The sequence below is a fragment of the Impatiens glandulifera genome, chromosome 5, assembly GCF_907164915.1.
Source record: "Impatiens glandulifera chromosome 5, dImpGla2.1, whole genome shotgun sequence".
NCBI classification, from domain to species: Eukaryota; Viridiplantae; Streptophyta; class Magnoliopsida; order Ericales; family Balsaminaceae; genus Impatiens; species Impatiens glandulifera.
In genome coordinates, this window is record NC_061866.1 from 7,708,046 (window position 1) to 7,724,622 (window position 16,577).

General features: G+C 28.2%; 2 protein-coding genes across 2 annotated transcripts; one reads left to right on the forward strand and one right to left on the reverse strand.

Moving 5' to 3' along the window:
- Positions 1-1,553: 1,553 nt before the first annotated feature.
- On the reverse strand, positions 1,554-3,516 carry LOC124940190 (uncharacterized protein At5g01610-like). The gene is made up of 3 exons (XM_047480677.1): positions 3,299-3,516; positions 2,164-2,218; positions 1,554-2,081 (listed from the first exon to the last, which is right to left on the reverse strand). Exons 1-3 carry the CDS (start codon positions 3,383-3,385, stop codon positions 1,711-1,713), a joined length of 513 nt encoding a protein of 170 aa, XP_047336633.1. The 5' UTR covers positions 3,386-3,516; the 3' UTR covers positions 1,554-1,710.
- Positions 3,517-9,908: 6,392 nt separating this feature from the next.
- Positions 9,909-10,636, forward strand: LOC124938734 (abscisic acid receptor PYL4-like). The gene has a single exon (XM_047479234.1). It carries the CDS (start codon positions 9,969-9,971, stop codon positions 10,593-10,595), a length of 627 nt encoding a protein of 208 aa, XP_047335190.1. The 5' UTR covers positions 9,909-9,968; the 3' UTR covers positions 10,596-10,636.
- Positions 10,637-16,577: the final 5,941 nt, after the last annotated feature.

Consider the following 16,577-nt stretch of genomic DNA (forward strand, 5'->3'; position numbering starts at 1 on the left):
AAGAGATTCAGGAAGAGTCGTGTTTTTCCGCTTGAGTCGTTTAGGGTTTAGAGAGAAGAGACGATGAACATGAATTTAATAATCAAACATAAAATGTTAAAAATATTAAATCTCATACCAAAGTATAATATGTCATTAATAAACCAAGTTCAAACTCAACAAAGCAAACAAAACCTTCACATCTAAACCCATCGCATTAATAAACAAAAATGAGACTTTAAACTCCATCGCTCATCGGATCTGAAAAAACTCCATCGAGATAGGGGAATCAAGAAGAGGAAAAAGATCGAAGAAGAGAAACAGACATTTTATGAGTTGATATGAGAGAAAAGAAAGTGAAATATTTATATATAACAAAACCCAACTTCGGGTCACGAACATCATGCTAGACGCAGAGGGGGATTTTGGACTTTAAACAAGCTCAAAATGTCATTATTTGCAAACATTACGAGGCTTGGGTCATTTTTAAAAAACGATCATTAGAGTTATTTCTTCAATTTTTCTTGTAGTATGTATTAATATGGGTATTAACGGTTCTTTACATTCCATTTATACATCAAAATGATAATCAAACATTAAATTGGTTTAGTTTCAGAAAATTTCGGTTCGATCGATTTAGTTGTACACTAAAAATTGTTATTAAATATATATTTAGTTTTGAAAAACTTTTAATAAAATGATTGAAGATTTAAAAGTGTTTAAATAATTATAAATTATGTATATTTTTTATTTTCTTAAAGATAATGGAAATTTCTATTTGGCATAATTGATTTATTGTATATTGAGCATGTTAATATGTTGCATGAATAAATAATGGGGATGTTAAAGGAGACAAAGGGAAAATAAAGGTGAAAAGAAAAGATAAAAGGAATCACTTTATCTACATCAATCAATCACTTTTTTCTTTATTTTTATTTTTTCTTTTATTATTATTATTATTATTATTAATTTCCTTGACAATGATAAAATGTTAGTTTTTCTTAATTTAATTAAAAAAAAGAAAGACTATTTCTCATTTATCCATTTACAGCTAAAATTGCTTATAACATATGTAAAAAATCAATATAAGATGAATTATGATATAATTTATAATAAATTAAATGATTATAACTAAGAGAACATAAAAAAATTAATCGAGACACAATTCATAGTTTTTTCAGTATTTTTCTCAATTTTTTTAATAAATCAATAACTATTTAGAATTCTAATAAATAACTCATATTTTTGTTCTGTATAAATTAGCTAATACGTAGGAATGTAATAGCACCTTTTTATAAATTTTAATTTAAATAAATCCATACAATTGATAAGTAATTATTAAATTAAATTCTATGTTCTAGTTTGGGTTAACTCTCAAATAACTGGTACTTTGATAGTTTTTTTTTTTTTTTTTTGTCTTCTTCAACCACATTATTTAAATAATTAATTAAAACATAAAATACATTATATTTATTTTAAAAAATTAATTTTATTATAGATTTATCTAATAACACATAACAATAAATTAAACAATTAGAGTAGCTCTATAAACAGAGGCTTGTGCACACTCATTAATCAAACATATGATTTAAAATTTATTTGTACAAATAAATTCTTGAAACCTCGTCTTAATAACTTTTTCTAAATCTAAATCATGTTTACGATAATAGCCGATCCCACTTCAAGCAAAGTGTTTTTCAATGAATTTGAAACATCAAATCTCATACCTTATTAAAACTTGTCAATTGTTATTCCATCCCTAAGAACCTCATAAGAAGATCTAGTTCTGGTTTTCTTCACACCAGCAGAGAAATGAAGCTTTCCATCCTCAGATGATATAGCTTTAACTTTCACCCATATCATTACTTTCGTCTTCATGCCTTCAATATCCGACAACTTCCCTTTCGTCAAGAATCCAATCACAACAGTTGTAAATCGCAAAACCGATGAATCTCTGTAACCAACTTCACATATTGATGGTATGTAAACTGTAAGTTTTCCTGTTTCTTCATTAAACTCATAATTGGTAGCATCACGAGGGAAGATTCCTATTGCCATATCATATTCCTTTAATAGTTCTGGTAAAGGTTTCTGCATTTTCCCTGCAGCCAAGTAAAAAACTAAAATGGTGAGAAATTAAACCTGCATATTAATGATATAATCAATCTATGCCATAAACCAGACCTTTCATTTTGTTAACAAGCCATTTGGCCCCGTCTTCAATGCTTGTCGATAATGACTGATAAGACGAATATTCATTGAAGAAAAGAGGAAATTAACAAGTTAGAAGGATTCATGATCAGACAAAAGACTATAAGGCAAAGATTCAAGGAAATTTTTGTTTGAAAAATAAATGTTGAATAAGGCAAATGAAAAACTTGATATTAAAATTGAAACTAATGTATAAAAAGTTATTAAAGAGAGTTTTACCTTTCTAATTTATTAAGTAATTTTATATAACAGTTATGAAATGACTAATTAAATCAAAAAAGTACTAAAATTAAGTGATACTTAACCCCATTAGGATGGACAAAATAGTATATTGACAACTTTAGATTATGTCTCAAACCCATATATTTAAATAGTCTTTCTTCATTAGACATCTCATCATGCATAAAACTCAAAAAACAGTGAAGGGGATTCATATTAGAGCTTTATTATTTCGAAAATAGTCAATGATATATTAAAAATACGAATCGTTTAAACACAACGAAACAAAGCATGACACAAAAAACAAATTAACATTTACGAAGGTCTACAAACAGGGCGATGAGCTCCCGAATAGACTCAACGGGTATTACAGAAACTGAAAGTACGAATGAAGTCAAATAATTCACCAAAAGATAATATGAAAAGGAACCCAAAAGGAATTCATATACCTAAACCTCTAGATCATCATAGAAATCATATATGAATTAATTATGGATTCTCTCTTTGATATTATTTCAATGTTCTAACATGATTATTATGGTTTAATCAAGTTTTCACACAGATATAAATCTAACTAGAGAAAAACCATGAATACCAAAATCCCCAAATTTCAAATTTCCATTATACAGAGAATGCTTCAATATCATGATGAATATAGTGAAAGCCACAAAAATATAAGTAACTGAATCATGCTTGTTTGTTCTGAACTAACTTCAAATATCTTGTGACTCATTCAAAGAAATACGTTTACCAGCAAAAAACCTAGGTCAAAAAATGAATGATTCATAGTTTCAATTCAAGAAGAGTTATCAGAAACTCGTGAGAAGCAGAGCAAGTGTGAATTACGAACGGATGAGAAAAGAGAAAGCGGAGTAGAGGAAGATCGTACGTTAAAGTCATCACCGGCGGAATTGAACTCTTTGTTTGCTTTCTGACCTAACCAGTACGACCCGACCTTGTTCATAATCTCATCCATGGATGATTCTGATCAATGAAACTTGTAATGAAGAACAGATGAACAATTTGAAGAACAGTTTCCTAGAGAGAGAGAAGCTTGGTTTAGTCTACCATGGCTGGCCAGTCCGCGGAAAAGAAAACGTTGAACCGGGAAGGCAGGATTTTGAACCGGTCAGACTAATTAGTCGTGGATGCATGTTGATTTTTAAACCATTGATGACCTCTTCTTTTACTACTTTTATTAAATAAATTGTAACATATAATTAATAATTCATTTTAATTATATTCATTTTTTTACTGCTCTAATTATTATTTTTGTAAGCACAAAATTACTTCGTATAATTATAAATAAAAAAAAATAAGTGAAATTACATGCCCCAAATAATAAGACCCTATTAATTCATAGTGAATAGAAATATAAATTATAGATGTGAGAATTTGGATGTAATTATTCACATTTTCATTTTCATGTGAGGTTTGCTTTATAAAATAACTATTGTATAACAACTCTAATATAAAGTGTGCTTAACACGAGATCTGTTGTACACGATTGCTAAATAAAATTAATAGTGGTTGAATTATAATGAAATTAAACCTTATAAATTATAAAATAAATTGAATTATTATATTTATATATTTATATATTGTTATTTTAAAAATATTAATTATATTAATTGTATATTTTTTTATCAAAACATTTTGATTTTTTTTAATGATATAGATTTGAGAGTAAATCTACGAGTTATCGTCGTCAATTAAATTTTGATTAAAACAGTAATAATTTGGAGAGTATTACCCCTATGTATTTCAGAAGAATTTATACCACATATGGGTAGAGAATTTGAGAATTAATGCCGATGAATTTTATTTAGCATACGCTAAACAAATTGAATTTGATGTAAGACGCAGTTCAAAATACAATGATAAATCATGTCCAATACTAGATATGATTTTTTTGTGGTAGTGCACAATGTCAAAGGGAAAAGGCAAAAGAAAAATTTATGTCAAATGTAGTCGGAAACAAAGTTTAATTTTGAGGCTAAAATAAGGATGAAGAGGGAAAAAAATGAAATGTTTAAAGTAGTGTACTTTGTTAGTGAACATAAACATCATCTTGTAAGTCCAATTAAATCTCACATTTATATTTAACCAAAAAAATTTCACATTTATAGATTTCATAAGAATATATATGTATCTGCAAGTTTACAAATTGAGATGACGTTTGATGTGAGAATCCCTCCAAAGGCATCACATACTCTTATGACGAAACAAATAAGTGAGATGAACAATTTATATTTTATTTTTGAAGATTAAAAAAAATTCTTGCGATCCAAAAGAACAAGATTCACCTAAATAGACAAACAATTTAGAATCTCTTATTTGAATTAATTTAATTTCATTTTGGGTGTGTTGATAATCCTGAAATTGGCATTAAAATTAGAATTGGAAGATTCAAATTCAAATTCTTAAGTTTGTTAGACACTTTAATATTAAAAATTAGAATTGGAATTAGAATTTTAATTACTTTAAATTGTAATTATATATATTTTTTATGTTTTTATGTTAGAATGTTGAACCGATAGTTTGTTTTTAAATTTTGAAAATTAAATATATATTTTTTAAAATCTATAATGTTAAAATGTTAAACTGATATTTTTTTTTATAAAAAATTCAAAATTTAAAAAAATCTTTTAATATTTAAGCTATCTTAATTGATTATATCAAATTAATATTTTAATAAAATAAATAATATACTATATTAATTATTTTTTTCAAAATTATAATTGAATTAGAATTTTATAAATTTTCAAAAAATAAGAATTAAAATTTTAATTAAATATCAATTTTTTGAAATTCTAATTCCAACTAGCAACATTTCTATACATTTGTACGGATAAAAATAAAATAACAATATTATCTTCACATCCTTATTAATGGTGAATATATAATTGATATGACTAAAATATATATATATATATATATATATATATATATATATATATATATATAATGTTATATATAATTATAAAAAAATATATAATTATATATATAGAATAAGTTATATAAACGAATTAAAAATATTATTAGTTTAGTCGTTTTAAATGTTAAGTTATATTATTAAAAATGTCACACGCTCATCAATTTTGAAGTTGAGTTTAAAATATAGAGTGTTATTAGTCTAGTTGGTTAAAACGTTAAACATTTAAACTTATATTGTGAGGTTGCAAATTCAAAACTTATGTATATTATATTTTTTATTTAATTTTTTAAGGTGGGCGGACAGGTCAACCCACGATCCGAACTAATTATTCATTTACTCATATATATATATATATATATTCAAATTAACTACAACTCTAAACCCGACAATTCAGACATTTTAAAATGAAATATATATATATATATATATATATATATATATATATATATATATATATATATATATATATATATATATAACTTATAAATCAAACAATCAATATATTCAATTTACCATAAAATTTATTTTATATTATCCTCTACTTAAATTAAATACATTCTAAATGAAAATAAAACTCATGATTTTTTATCTTTTAAGATCAAATTTATCGCTTAAACTATCTTAATAGGTTTTTAAACATTATTTTTTTTTTTATTAAAATAAACTTATATGGGCGGAAGCTAAGACAGCCCAGATTTCACGACAAACTCAACAATGAGTAGCTCTAGTTTGTTATTTATAGGCAGGTGGCTAAGGTTTTATATTAGATTTCTCTAGTTAAAAAAAAGAATATTAGACGTCTTAAATGAAAGTAAAACTAGGTCATACTTAACTTTCTACTTTAAAAAATTAAAAATTACTACTAATTTAATATTATAACATTTTTAACTATATAACTCTAGTACAAAACACCATTCAAATACAAAAAGTTCTATACCATTCACATTCCTCTCATTTAACTTGGGTCAACTCTTAGGAAAAACGACGATTAATCCTCCGTCTTTTTTGGCCTAAAATCCAATCTTACTTCTAAAACGGAAGTAAGCACAGGTGAGAGGACCCTCTTTCCCACATTCCTCTCCCCACGTGCATATCTGGTGTTAGACTAATGGACTTTGTCTAAGAAAGACTACTTTATATTTAGTCATTGCCCAACCATTCAGCTGCTACATTCAAAAAAGAATAGCCAGAAAGAAGTTACTTTGTTTTTTTTGTTGGTTGTTGACCAACTACAACCTTGGGAGTCTTTGGGTAGTCCCACTATGAGTCATTGTGATAGGCATAGATTCGAGTCATCAAACTAAATACATGTACAAATGACTTAATATTCTATTAATTAACTTGGCAAAAATAAAAAGTCTATGCTAATCATTTTTTAGGAACACAAAACAATGCAATACAAATAATACAATAAAAAAATAACAAAGAAAAATAAGTCGGACCTTTTTAATTTTTGAAAATATACCTTTAAGTTAATCATTGACTTATATTGTCCATAAAAAAATAAATAAAGTCATTTAAAATTTTGAGAATAATTTGTTTTTGAAAGAATAAAACATTTTTTTATTGATTCATTTAATCACGCCAATATCACAACTAAAATTTAAACCTCATCAAAGAAATATTTCAGTATAAATTATGATTTTTTTTTAATAAATTATCCAAAACAAAAATAAATTTAAGAATCATAGTACCAATAAAACATGACATGTAATAAGAACATTTTGCACTCATGCCACGCCGACACAATCCAGAAGACCAAAGAACTGGAGAATTTTGTGTCGTCTTCTTTGTAAGACAGTCTTCACGCACTATTTCAAGAGTAGTTAACGTCGATCTGAATTTTGTAAGGATTTTCTTTCTACTTACATTTTGTAGTCATCTCCCTCTCAACGCGCTTGATTTTGCTAGTCTAGATATTTGTTTGACGCGCCCAAATTGTATAATGTGATTAGACACAAGTTAATTGGTTTTAGACATCTGCCTAAGTCATGCATGAATTTTATTTTTCAAAGATCTAGGTTCATATCATTATATGGGCAAGACACAAACTTAATGCTCACAATTTTCGGTCTTCATTCTTCTTCATCCAAGGTCCTCCAATGATTGGATCAAAGCCCGGTAATCATGCTCATCTTCGGCCACTAGGGTGTCTTGGTGAGCACACGGGCCATTCATAGGATCTTGGGCCTTAATGACATCAAGACAAACCTCTTTAGATGATCAAGCACTATCCCTTCCCAATGTGATAATGCACGCTGTTAAAGTGTTTGTATTGCCCTTAATCATTCACAATCCTTTATTGTCTTACAAAAAGTACCAAAACTATCTTTTCATTCTTCAAGTATGATGTCATCATTTTTAAACCGTAAAAGAAACACCCTCCAATTACTAGAACGACATTCCACATTTCTTGATCAAACACTACTCTAGTCCCCCGAGATTTTTTTTCGAGGAGATAGGAAACAACCTTCCATTTCTACATGTCATTCTCATCATGATCACGATGCCGAACACCCTTTATCAAGCTAATTAATCTTTAATCTAGCTTAATGTTTCGTTAGATTTATTGGACTAATAAATATAAATAATGTGTTTGAGCTATTTTTATTCGGAATTCAATAAAAATAAAGTGATCATTAAGTATTTATTATTTTTTATTGAATAAGTCACATAATTAATATAATTAATAGTACGGAACGGTTATGTGTAGAAACCGTCAATTTATTTATTATTTATGATGGTTAAATAATAAATAAATAAAGAAATATAATATAAAAGGGTTGTGGTTCCCCGATTCACAAGTCGCTAGTTTTCATTTTCTCATTAACCTCCGTCGTAAGAGAGAAGAAGGGAGAAAACCGCTTGGAGAATCGGAAGAGCAAACCCAAACTCAAAGATCTTCATCATGAATTCAGGTACGCTTCCGCTTGTTTAATCAACTTATGGACATAGAGAAATTTATGTATTAGGATTGTGATTCATGCATGTTAGATATTATCGATGTATAGGATTATAGATTAAAGTTTGAAAGGAAATCTAATATGTATTTGTTTAGAATCATGAATTTAGGACTAAAGAAAATTCCTACACATATACCTCAAATAGGGCCATTTAGAAATTAAAGGTGTAGGCTTAAAATATTTTGATGTGGATTCAATTTTTTTTAAGAAAAATATTATAGGAGGAAATTTTAAATAAAACGAGTTAATAAATTTAAAATTAGAAAATTAATGAATGATGTCATAATTATAAAGTTTAGAAAAAATTATTATTATTATTTTTAGGTGAACTGAAGCTCCTGAACCTAAAATGTGTTAGATCTGACTCTGACCTCAAATTGGAATGTTAGGGTTTTGATAATGTTGAGTATTTTTTTTATTGTTTATATATCAATAAAAAAAAATTGAATGCACGACACCTTACCTACCGTCATAATCTCATTTCAACTTAAAGCACTCTCAGATGAAATCAAATTTTTGACATTTTAGTTTATTAAGTCGACTCTTATCAGTTACCACTAGTCTACGGTGATTTGTCTATATGTCAATATATGCCCTAATTTGAGTTTGAGGTTGTGAATTAAAACCGATGGAATACAGACAGGACAATCACAATACTCGTGACAGCATCCATTTTGTGATCCTAAGATAAGGAAATAACATGGGTGATACTTGATAGGTCTATGGAAAGCCAACCTGGATTTTCACATATCATTTCATGTTCACGTTAAAGCCATATTAGTACAAGTCAAAAGGCAAAATTATGCACGCACGTTCGCAAAAGCAGTCAAGACAAGACATGTTTCCATTTTCTTAATTTTCTTTTCTATTTTTCTCTTATATTAATTCTCTAAATTTGAATAAAATAAAAAGGTCCTTAAATTTATGAATATATTCTAGTTAAGTCATACAAAGAAAGACTTGTTTCAAAATAAGGGCCAAATATACCCTCTCATTTTATATATAAGTTCTGAATCTGACCTAAAATTTAAAATTATATCTTAACTAAATCAATATTTGAATTAAAAAAATACAAATTTTGTATATACAGAATTGGTATATATGAATCTAATTTAAAAAAACATAATTAAATTTATAAAAATCAATATCCTAAAGAGTTGTTTTACAATCCAGTTTCATAAAAAACACGTCTCTTATTATTTTAGAATTATTCAGAACTAACTTGACAAATCACAACTATGCCTCTCCGTTTATAAAAACGTTATAACCTTTTGAATATCATTTCAACTATCAAATAACTTATAACCTACTCTCAAAATGTATTTAAAAAAATAAAGAAGCATATTACATCACTCATTTTTATACACATAAATAATAATAATCAACTCTAGTCTTGTAGAGAAATAAAATAAGTAAAAGTATTGCAAGTTGTACCTGCATGAAACATGATTCTTGAACCCTTTTTTTCCTTCAAACTTTTTGATTAATAAAGTAAAAAGAGAAAAATCCAACCCTCTCTTTTTTGAAAAGCAACTTCCCACTTGGCTACCTGACCTCTGCCCTAACAATAATATATACACTTCCCTTCATCCATTTCTTCAAACAAATCAATACAATTCTCCCAATTCAAAAAAAAAAAAAACAAAATTGAAAACAAAATGCCTTCCGATCAACCCAACTCACCTCTTCTTCTCCAACGGATTCATAATCCACCATCAACTCCAATTCCAAAACGACACCAATCCGTTACAACATGCACAACCGCCGCCACTTCAGTCCCAGATTGGGTATCTCATTACCACACACACTCTGTGGGTCCCAATCAATGTTGTTCCGCCGTCATCCAACAGATCGAGGCACCCGTCGCCACCGTCTGGTCGGTCGTGCGTAGATTCGATAACCCACAAGCTTACAAACACTTCGTCAAGACCTGCCACGTCATCAACGGCGACGGTCGTGTCGGGACGGTTCGAGAGGTTCAGGTGATATCTGGACTTCCGGCTGCTAAAAGCCGGGAGCGTTTGGAGATTCTTGATGATGAAAGTCATGTCATTAGTTTTAGCGTTGTGGGTGGGGATCATCGGTTGGCGAATTATCGGTCGGTGACCACTCTTCATCCGTCGTCGGCGGCGTCGGAAACGGCGCCGACGACGGTGGTGGTGGAGTCGTATGTGGTGGATACTCCGGGTGGGAATACGAAGGAGGAGACGTGCGTTTTCGTGGATACTATCGTGAGGTGTAATTTGCAATCGCTGGCTCAGATCGCGCAAGAGCTGGCCAAATGAATTGTTTTTTTTAATGATTGATTAGATCCATTAATCAATGATCATGAATTGGTTTTAATTTACTATTTTGTTTTGTTGTGTTGAAAACAATACACCACACTTTCCAACGCAACAAAACCGTAAATTTAAAACCATTCCATGATCATTAATTAATAATTACCTATTGATAATCGATCATTAAAAAAACAATTCTATGTCAAATGTTACAAAAAAACCTTTTCGGTCAATGTAATTTTTAACTCATAAGACTATTATTACCCGTTCTCTATAAATTTGCGATAAATTAAGGTTATTTATTGTCATATTGATTTTATTTGTGTAGAGATTTTCATATTGGAACATAATAATAATAATTGTAAGCTCGGATTACACCTTATCATAAACGAAATTGAGTTAATGCTAGTTTCTAAATAAATAAATTTAAAAAAGTAACAATTACACTTTCTACAGTATAAAATTAAATTTTTGTATTTACTTTTTGAGTCTGATTGATATTATTCTCTTCATTTCACTAGAAGTGATGGGCAAGCAAATATCCTCAGTAAAATTTTAATTGAATGCACTTTCTTGTTAAAGAAACTTTCAAAGAGTTAAAAGGATTGAGATTGAAAGTATTTAGCATCATTCAATTTATGACTAATTAACTTATGATACTTTTAATTATACGCTTTTTGCTAGAGTTTTAAACGATAATGGTTAAAATAAAACAAATTGAACACCAAGCACCCAATTCCCACCACGAAAGGCATCATATAAGGTATAACCTATACAAACTAATAAAACGGTGTAAGAATAATTTCTATCAAATATTTTGAATGATAGTTAAAATTATAAATAGTCGATGTTCATAAACAAGCCCAAAAATGTCGCGTCAAATAATAACTAACAATCTACATATATTTTTGTAAGGGTGAAAAGATACAAATTATGTAAATATACATGTAACTTTTAATTTAATGTATAAAAATAACTCAATATCCAATAATTTAGTCTCATTTACTTCTAAGAGGTGGACGGACACAAACTTAAGAAATAATCACCAACACACTAGGAGTGTATGAATAACAAATGATCCACCAACAACTAATAGTATTATTCAAATTAAAATCTGAGACAAAAATCTCGAACTGTCTAATAAATAAGATGTTATTAGAACAAAATACAATAACAGCTCAAATATGAATAATATAAAGAAAAGCGAGACATTCTTAATGTCAATGAAAATCATAAGAAAAGCCAAACGAGACATTCTTAATGTCAATGAAAATCATAAGAAAAGCCAAACATAAATTATATTCTTCTCTAATTCAAAATATACAAATCAATTTATATAGATGCACTTCACTCAGTATTATTATTAATTTATTTTTTTTAAATCAATTTATATTTATTTTTTTTATTTAGGAAGTTAGCATGATACTAAAATAGTCATAATATACCATCTGAAAGTGTTTTGAGTTTAAGCGAGGTTATGACCGTGAGGTGTTATGCTAGCACTTCTTTATTTAAAAAAAAAACTCAACTTTAATTTAAGACTTTCTTTTTTAATTTAGTTAGTAATCTTTGATGTCTTTATTAATAAGACTTTTTTCATTTCAGCTACCCTAATAAATTATAGGAGTGTAAGTAAAACTGACAGAATAGTCTAAACCGAACTAAAAGTCAATTGAATTGATCAAATCGAACGATTTATAAAACTATTAAACTCCATGGTTCAATTTATCGGGGGGGTTAGTGAAGTCGAACTAACCATTCAACCTGTCATGATTAAAATTTACCAAATATAAATTATTTGGATACAACTATAATCAATGTTATATAAATATTTTTTTAATAATTAAATTTTCAACCATTCAAATACAATCTACATAACAATAATTATGTACTTATAATAATATTTGTTTTTCCAAATAATTTTTAAGTATAATTTTATTATTTAATAATCACTTTTTATGAAACCAATATTTTAATTGACCAAATCGAATTGACAACAAATAAATAAAAACGTCAGTTCAATTCAATATGGATACAGCATTGATTTATTTATTTATATTTGTACAAACTGACCGTATCGAATTGCGTACGTTATATTTAAATGAGGAGAAGGTAAATAAATAAACATTCAATTATTGCCGATTATATTCTTACATATATAGTTATATTTGAGTGAAGAGAATATATTATTTAATATTTGTAAGTTTATATCATTTAAAAACAAAAGTAATAGGCAGGCATTGCAATAATAATAATAATTATGGCAGGAGGAATGCATCATGCATGCCGTGCCCCCCTTTCCTTTTCCATATGCAAGTTGATGTCTTAATTTTCACAAAAGGAAAAGGATATCTTGCAACTTGCATTTCTCTTTCTCTTATTTGCTACAACTTGCATACCAAGTTGAAGTCTAGCATCTTTCAATGGACCTTTTTCAATAACTTTTAAATCTCTTTTTAATCATTTAGAAACTCAATTATGATGTCAAACCCAACAAATAGTAATTTAAATGATAAAAGTGGTGATAGTTTTAAAAAATTATAAAAATAAAGAAAAATGTAGTCTTAGTAACAAGTCTATTGAAGTTCTTTGTTGAATTTTGGGACAATTAGGTGGAATTGGACAATTTTGTTTTTGTGAATGTCTATCTATATTTATATCTATACTTGTCATGGTGATTATCTTGTTGGGAAGGAATATGATAGTGTTTGAGCATAAAGCATGTGTGCTCTTACCTTTTCATCACGCAAGTAGAAATGTGATGGTTTTGGATGATTACATCGCTAATATTTTGAACGATATATAACGTTTCAACGATTTTTGAAATTCAATCATGTGAGAGGTGTCATTGATGTGCATTATTGGTTTATTTACTTTTCTCTTTTGTTAGTCTTATCATTGTATTCTTTTATTGGAAGCCTAATTTGTTCATATTTTTTTTACGCAAACTTATGTAAATAAAATAAAACTCATTAAAAACAAATATGAAAGAGTTCAATAGTTGAATTAGATAAAGTTGTGTAGTAAATTTTTTATTTATTTTATAAATGTTTTAGGCGTAAAAACTCGAACTAACCATTAGAACATGAGTTATTTGGTTCCTTGTTGAGATAAGTTATAAAATTCTTGAACTTAAAAATCATAAGCTAAACAAGTAATTACATATATAAGGATATGATTAATTTTGAATTATTTTAAATTAATTTCAAGAAATTAAACATTTCATATTACATTTTAATCAATTAAATTATTCAAAAAAATTATCAAAATTATGAACTAATATTAAAATATATTTTTATTTCTTTTCTTAAAAAAATATTTTTATTTCTTTTTTAAAAAAAATTATTTTTATTATCCAACCTTATAAGTAACTTCGAATAACACACATTTAATAACCCGAAATCAAAAATTTATTTGAAAATGTCAACATATTAATCTACAGTTATGATCATTTACAACTACTTAAATTAATACGTCTTGAATATTTTGTTATGTAAATTCAAGATATTTTGAAGATCTATATACTTTTACTCTACCCACATTACACATGGATCTGACTCATAAATAATAGCCCTTAATATTGACTTGTTTTTACCAAAGCTGAAGGTTTTTTTTTTTTTTTTTTAAAAAAAAATTATCTTGCGAGTCCAGCAGACACTTCAAACATAAATTTGAAAACAAAAGTTAAAAGAAAAAAAGTTTAGGTCATATATAATTATTAAAATTTAATTATCTTAATCTCGTGGGTCGGAACGACGTACCATAATTTTTTTATCCATACCGACTATAGTATCGAAAATTTCTGTATAGAAAAAAGCATAAGTTAACGTACCACTATTTCGATATACAAAATCTCGGTATGATATAAGTAACATCTGTGACGGATCTATGATAGGCTCGAGTGGGCTGAAACCCACCAATTTTTTTTTTACAGTAATAATGTGACATAACCCTTTAATTTCTTAATTAATTTTTCAATTTAATTCATAAACAAACGACAAAACATATATTTATCCACTCGTTTGTTCATAATTTTCTTTTTAATTTTTTAAGCACACCTTAAACTTTTTTCGAGCATATTATAACTCGAATTTTTGTAAATATTGACGATATACAGTAATTTTGATACGATATTGACAATATCAAAATTGACATTATACCGTTAACAATTTCCATACAAATTCAAAACTCTGCTTGTTTCTCAATCAATTTCGTTCAATTTTTTTCATTAATATCCTAGAGTCATTTGAAAACATACCATTTTATTTATTAAATTTTAATAATAATAATAAGAGATGCGAGTTAACCTCGGTAAGTCTGAGATCTTTTTCTCAAACTCCGTATCCAATAGTAGTAAGATGACACTTTCGAGCATCTTGGGTTTCAAGGTGAGATCATTTCTGTCTACTTATCTTGGGATGCTTTCAGGTGCTAATTAAAGTTCATTTTAAAGTTTTTTGGCATCCGATCATTGCCAAAATGAAAGAAAGTTATCAATATGGAAGAGCAAGATGATTTCAAAAGGTGAGCGTTTGATTCTCGTCAAAAGTGATTTAGAATCTATGCCTACTTACATGATGTCTCTATTTCTTAGACCTAAAAGTGTGGCTGTGAAGATGGAAAAAATTATTTATAAATTTCTTTGGGGGTCCTTTAAGTCATCCTTCCGTCATTTGGTAAGTTGAGATAAAGTGAAGAAATTTAAGGACCAAGGGGGCTTAGGTATACAAGATTTGACTTTGTTTAACCAATCTCTTTATCGAAATGGTCTAGTAGATACTCCTCGAAGCATACCTCTTTGTGGGTTACTATGATCAGATGCAAGTATGTGGATGATTGGTCTAGTTGGTTCACCAAACTTATTAATTGAACAGTAGGATGTTAGGATTTGGATCGCCTAAATATGACCCGCTTGAAATGATCTGTGAAAACGCAAGAAAATAAGAACACAAGAAGACACAAATTTATTGTGGTTCACTCAAATGAGCTACGTCCACCTAGCCATCACCAGATTTCACTATAAAGAAGAAGAAATACAAAGTTTTTGCCTCACACTTTATCTCTCTATAATTTTGTCTCATCAATGTAAACCCTTAATAATAACATATTTATAGGGTAAACATTCAGGTAATAAAACCTAAATAACTCAAATATAAACTCAATAAATTCTAATTAACTATTGTAGAGTTTATTATAAGTGTAGGCTTCATAACTCAATAATCTCCCACTTAGAGACTAACTTCATCATTTCTCGATCGGTAGCGACTTCCATCTGACGTCTTAACAAAGAAGACCAACTGGAATTGCATACAACTTCAGTTTCTCGTTTATCACAACTTTCGTTAGCATATAAGTTGGATTCTCACTCACGGGAATCTTCTTAAGAGTTAACACTCCATCTTCTAAATCTAATCGAATGAAATGATAACAAACATGTATATGTTTTGTCTTTCCATGCTAAATAGGATTATTTTCCAAATGAATGACACTCTAACTATCGCATCGCAACACACTTCTCTCGTAGTCTTGACCAAATTATCGCAAAAAGAGTTGCAACCACATCATCTCCTTAGTAGCCTTTATCACAGCAACATACTCTGTCTCACAACTAGAAAGAACAACAATATTCTGCAGTTTTTAAACCCAACTGATTGTAGTATCTCTTAGAGTATAGATGTACATTGTTGTGCTCTTCCTTCTATATACATCACCACAATTGTTAGCATCAACATATCCTCCAAACTCATATTAGACTTTTGAAAATACAAAGCGAGACACATACTTCCTCTTAAGTATCGTATTATCCACTTTACTGCTTCACAGTGTTGTCTACCCGAATTGCTCATGAATATGCTAATAACTCCCACTACATGTGTTATGTCTAGTTGTGTGCAAATCAACATATACATAATACAACCAATGACATAGGCATACTGAACAATGTCCATGTAATTTTCCCATCCACTATTGAAGGCGATTGATCTTTAG